Source organism: Cynara cardunculus (genome assembly GCF_001531365.2).
Source record: "Cynara cardunculus var. scolymus isolate 2C chromosome LG 1, CcrdV1, whole genome shotgun sequence".
Classification (NCBI taxonomy): domain Eukaryota; kingdom Viridiplantae; phylum Streptophyta; class Magnoliopsida; order Asterales; family Asteraceae; genus Cynara; species Cynara cardunculus.
The window spans coordinates 46,641,516-46,646,877 of record NC_037528.1 but is presented as its reverse complement, the minus strand read 5'-3'; the positions used below and the strand labels follow the sequence as shown (position 1 = coordinate 46,646,877).

The window sequence follows — 5,362 nt, the reverse complement described above, 5'->3', positions numbered from 1 at the left end:
CATCCCACCACCCTTACCCCCACACGCACACCCATCCCACCACCAGCCACTACTGTCGTCGTCACCACCACCACCCAACCGAGACACCACCACGCCATCACACCGCCACCCACACCCTAGGTTCCAATTCATGCCAACCAAATGCGTGGTCAAATTCCATTCCAATTCCTTTAGGAGGCACTTGGTTCACAGACTGGAATTTGGTGAAAATAGAATTCATCAAAGGAATTTGACTTCCAAGGAATTGGAATGGAATTTGACCAAGCGTTTGGTTGGCATAAATTGGAATGGAATCTCACAAAAGAATTGAATATGCATGTAATGGGGTGGGAGGTGGCGGCTATGAATACGACAATCGTAGTGTGGTAGTGTCGGGGTTGGGGGTGAGTGGGGTGGAGGTTGTGGTGGGTGGGTAGAGGTGGGGGTAGGGTGGTAGAATGATAATAGTAATTGATGGTGGTGGTGGCGGCAATGGTAACAGTGGTGGCGGAAATGTTGGCAGCGGGAGCGGTGGGGGCTGTGGGTGGTCGAGGATGGTGAGGGTGAGGGTGAGGGTGGTGCTGTTTCTTAAATTGTATGCAAATGTTATTTTTGTCCTTCTAAAACCATATTATAAATTCAGCTACACTTGCCACGAAACAGAATTTAAATCCTTCACATGCCAGGGAATGATCAAATTCCTTGATCATGGAATTTGAAAGAATCCAATCAACATTCCAATTCCAACAAACTCCTTTGAATTCAACAAACCAAACAGCCCCTTGAGTCAAATTCTTTTGACGGATTCCAATTCTACCAAATTCCATTCTATGAACCAAGCGCCCCCTAAGTTTCATAAATTTCTAGGTTCAATGTCCATAAAAGGCGGGCTTATACATATCTACTGATTTTCAGTTTTGTTTCGTTTTTACAGTGGACACTTCGCGGGCTTTGCGCAGGTATGAGCATAAGAGCTTCTGAAAATCTTTCTTCTCAATTACTCAAACAGACTTGTAGCATTTAATGTTGTTTGGATGTCTATTACAATCATCAGGATTTATTATCGTCCTTGCTGTAGTTTGGGTTTTGCAAGAAACAACAAAAGTCCGAATTCTTCGTTACATCATAATGTTCATTGGTACTACCATCCTCAGCTCTTCATCTCTCTATTTATTACTCTCTCCTTCCCAAAATAAACATCCACAATGAAAAAGGCACACAATATAAAAATGTGTAATTATTTCACTTTTTTTGTCAACCAAATGACAGTTTTACCCTTAACAATAGAGGGAGTAATGAATTTCTCCATCTCATAATTAAGGGTAGAATCGGAAAGTAGGCACTTAGTTTTGAAAATTGACACCTATTCTGGGACAAGCTAAAATAGGAACGTGGATGTTTATTTCTGCGATGGAGTAAGAAAATCATAAGTGAAGCTTTAGAGACGGAAATAGGATACTTACTAGTCACTCATGCATATTGCAGGTGTGATGAACAGTGTGTTTTCTATATATGGTATGATATTTTGGCCTTTTCAGCCAAATCTTTTTAAGTACAATTGGATTTAGCCATCATTTTTCCATCTATAGAGTTTTTCAAGATGACAAGTAAAGTGTCGTTTTTATGCAGACATATACGGTGACTTAATTTCTCGACAGGTTCACACTAGTGATGCTGAGAAGTTTGCAGAAGTTTGTCCCTGTCCTTGTAACGGTGTTGGGTGGGGTGTCATTTGGTGAGTTATTGTTCCTTCGTCATCCTTGCATAATCTTGCTCTTAAGTCTTATCTATATACCTTACGAAAGTTGCTACATTTGACTATTTACCAATTGTCTAATTGCAGCAACAAGTACAAAATCTTGTTGACCAAAAATAGCATCAATAATTTGTGATGATGTCAATGGACATAAAAATAGTGTTAGGTTTGATAATCCTCCCAAGAAACGAAATATTCCAGTGTTCACTCTATTTTTAGTATTTTTTTCTTACGCCTTATGCTCTGCCATATCTTTTCAAAATCCTCACAACTTTAAAAAAGAAAGAACTTTTTGATAGAACTTTCTCGGAAGACGGTGCTCTTCAGGGGGAACAATCTTTCTACCCCAAGGGTAGAGGAAAGGTTTGCGTATATCCTACCCCATACCCTACTTTCAAGTGGGATATACAGAGTACTTTTGGTTTGCCCAAACTTTTATTAGACCGAGAAAGATATATTTTCATTTGGTAATATCATGTTGCTATACATCACATATGTATGGTCCCCCCTCCCCCCGGGCCGGGGGGACCCTACTTCAAGATGGAATTTATTGGTTTTGTTTGGTTTATATTGTTATACATCATATATGTATAGTTTGCGTACATCTTACCCCTTAAAACCTACTTCCAGGTAAGATTTACTGGATTTGTTTGGTTTATGTTGCTATACATCATATATGTATGTTTTACTTACATCTTACCCCCAAATCCTACTTCCGGGTGGGATTTACTGGAATTGTTTGGTTTGGTTCATGTTGCTATACATCACATACGTACTCATGTATGAACTCATCTTTCAGGGGACTTGTGTCTCTCATTTTCCTCGGTGTAGCTACATACTTTGGTCTTGTGATCCTGTCTCAAGGTTAACGGTATGCTCTCTTGATCTTTTTTCATTTTGTTTTTTAACTCACGGACTCCAAGGAGTAGAGTGTCTGATTCTGTCAAGACCCATGACTTTCAAAAACATGCATGTGAAAAAAAATTGACCCGAGAGTTTCAAAAAGCGTGTCAAAAAGTTTAAAGAATTTGAAAACGGGAAAGATTCAAAAGTGAAGATCTTGAGACCAGAAAGGACTATACAACTATTGTTAAGAAGAAGAACCAAGGGTAGAAGTTATTAAGCAACAACATAAAAACATAAGTAGGTATAAAGAATATATCAAAATGTAGGACTCCCCCGCCCCTACTCAACTACCCTAATCACGCATCTACAAGAACTCCTATCAGATGCCATGTCCTCAGACACAGACCGATCTTTTTATATTTTTGAGGTTCAATCCATTACTTCTACAACTAATTATTATGGGTTTTGTCACAATTATTATCAAAGTAGTGGGAGGTTCAAATAAGAATGCTAGATATCGTGAGCAAGCCAGAAGGAAAGTTTCATGTGAGTCATTGAAAAAATCCATTTGAAGTTGCATATATGAACCCATATGAATAATTGTAACGTCAGCTCACATATGCATCTTCAAGTAGATTTTTTTCCAATGATTCACATATGAATCTTCTTTTATTACCTTCTCGCGATATTTAACCTTCTTATCTGAAACGACCCTTATCAAAGTATTTAAAGAATTTTTAATATCTCAATTGATGCCAACTGAATCCATTCGACTTATTGATGTTTGCAGATGCAGCCATTTAGAAGCTCAAGAAGTTCTACTTCTGCAGGTCAAAAATTATTGCACAGATGATTTAATTGAAGCTGAGAACAACATATGCAGCACATTTTTTGGTAAATCTTGAAGCTTTAGATCCTAAAACACTCAAAATCTTGTACTTTTAGCTTCCAAATGCTTATAGCAGTTCAGAGGTAATACAGATCCTAATGACTGATTGGATTTTATTGGAAATTGTGTAGTTAGTTTTTGTCAAATAAAAGAGGAAACTCTGGTTTTCGTCCTTGTGGTTTGTTAAAAAGATGCAACTTTTCGTCTCTATGCTTCCAAAATCACGGTTTCCAATTCTATGGTTTGCAATTCAATGCTCCCCGAGGCTAACTCCATCAATGGTTTGCCATCAATGAATTGCAAACCATAGGGACACAATGAAATTAGTCAAGATTTGTCCTAACACAATGATTGCAATTTGCAATGTGCTCATTTGGGCCTATTGGGCCATATGTTTTGGATTAGAATAGGCCCAATGGGTCCGTATTGGTCCTAATTGAGCTTAATTTCCGTCTTTAAGGTATGTTTGTTTAGGGAGTTTATCGAGCTTAATGGTATGAGTAATGTATTTGCTGAGTCATATATGTTTGTTTGCTAGTAGTTTAGTGATTAAGCCATTAGTTGCTTTGTCATGATTGGAACATCCCTACTCCTCTCACGTGATATATTAAGGGACTGTTAGATTGTTTTTTTATTAAGCTCTGTATGGATTAAGTTCTTTGTGAGGATTTAATTGTCTATATGAATGAAGTAATATTAGTATCATCATACATATGTGCATTATTAACCACTCTGAATGTAAAACGGGTCTTAACATTGTATGTTTACGTCTTTTAGTTATTTCTTCTTTTATCTGAGGATACTATTTGTGTTTTTTTTAATTAATTTGAAAAATAAAAAATTAATTTAACATACTCTTTAATCTTTTTTACATATTACTCTTTATAATATTAAACATTAATAGCTTTTATTTTGATTTACCAAATTTATATATTTAACATGCTTTTAACTAAAAATTAAATAATTTCATTTGAGTGTGTATTAAATTGAAATTTGTATTATTCTATGATGTTCGTAAAAAATGTTTATAGATTGTTTGACGGTTGCTGAATGGTTTGGTGCAAAATGATTAAATGGTTAAAATGATCAAGAGACTCTCATGATACAATGCAAAATGAAATATAATTGTTTACAATGAAATTAGGACGTTGAATGGTTAAGGAAGACCTATAATACAAAATTGGTCAGAGTGTTTTAGAACTATTAAGAGACAAATTTTTTTTTCCCCAAATAAGATTCACCTCTTAACAGTTTATAGGCTGTCTCTTAATGAAACTATTAAGAGTTAAACAAACAATCCTTCAATTTTATAGTCAGCTACATTATTTTTTGCTCTACCTATTCAATTATTTTTTTGACATTTAAATGATAATTAAATTATAAGATTTATCAAATAGTCTTTTTTTTTTAAATTCAATTCTGGACAGCAACGTAAAAAATATGATCATTTTAAAACAAACATTTATTTATCTTGCTTTACAAACAACTTAATTCATATAGATCTTAATAAGAAAATATTAATAAACAATCTCGTAGGGTTTGTTTCTATTAAACCGTGTATGAATTAAACTATCTAAATAGATTAAACTGTCTATATATATATATATATATATATATATATATATATATATATAGGTGGGTTCAAATAAAAACCATTCAATTTGTAAAAACCGTAAAAACCTCATTCAACCAATTATAATTTTTCATTTTGTTCATTTTTTTTTTATAATTATGAGAGATTGATCAACCATTTTTATTGTGGAGGGTGTTAATCATGGATATTACCATCTTCATTATTTTAATTTTAGAGAAATACATGAAACAGTTTCATTAAAGTTTCATTAAGTAGTATATGAAACAATTTCATAACCACATATGAAACAAATTCATCA

General features: G+C 34.6%; 1 protein-coding gene across 1 annotated transcript in view; it reads left to right on the top strand.

Moving 5' to 3' along the window:
* Positions 1-3,638, top strand: part of LOC112523799 — an 8,575-nt gene extending 4,937 nt beyond the window's left edge. Inside the window, exons 5-10 of the mRNA XM_025133476.1 lie at positions 914-938; positions 1,034-1,117; positions 1,465-1,494; positions 1,609-1,714; positions 2,535-2,606; positions 3,372-3,638. Of these exons, the coding sequence (XP_024989244.1) occupies positions 914-938; positions 1,034-1,117; positions 1,465-1,494; positions 1,609-1,714; positions 2,535-2,604 (315 nt within the window). The 3' untranslated portion in view covers positions 2,605-2,606; positions 3,372-3,638. The remainder of the gene's footprint in view (positions 1-913; positions 939-1,033; positions 1,118-1,464; positions 1,495-1,608; positions 1,715-2,534; positions 2,607-3,371) is intronic.
* Positions 3,639-5,362: the final 1,724 nt, after the last annotated feature.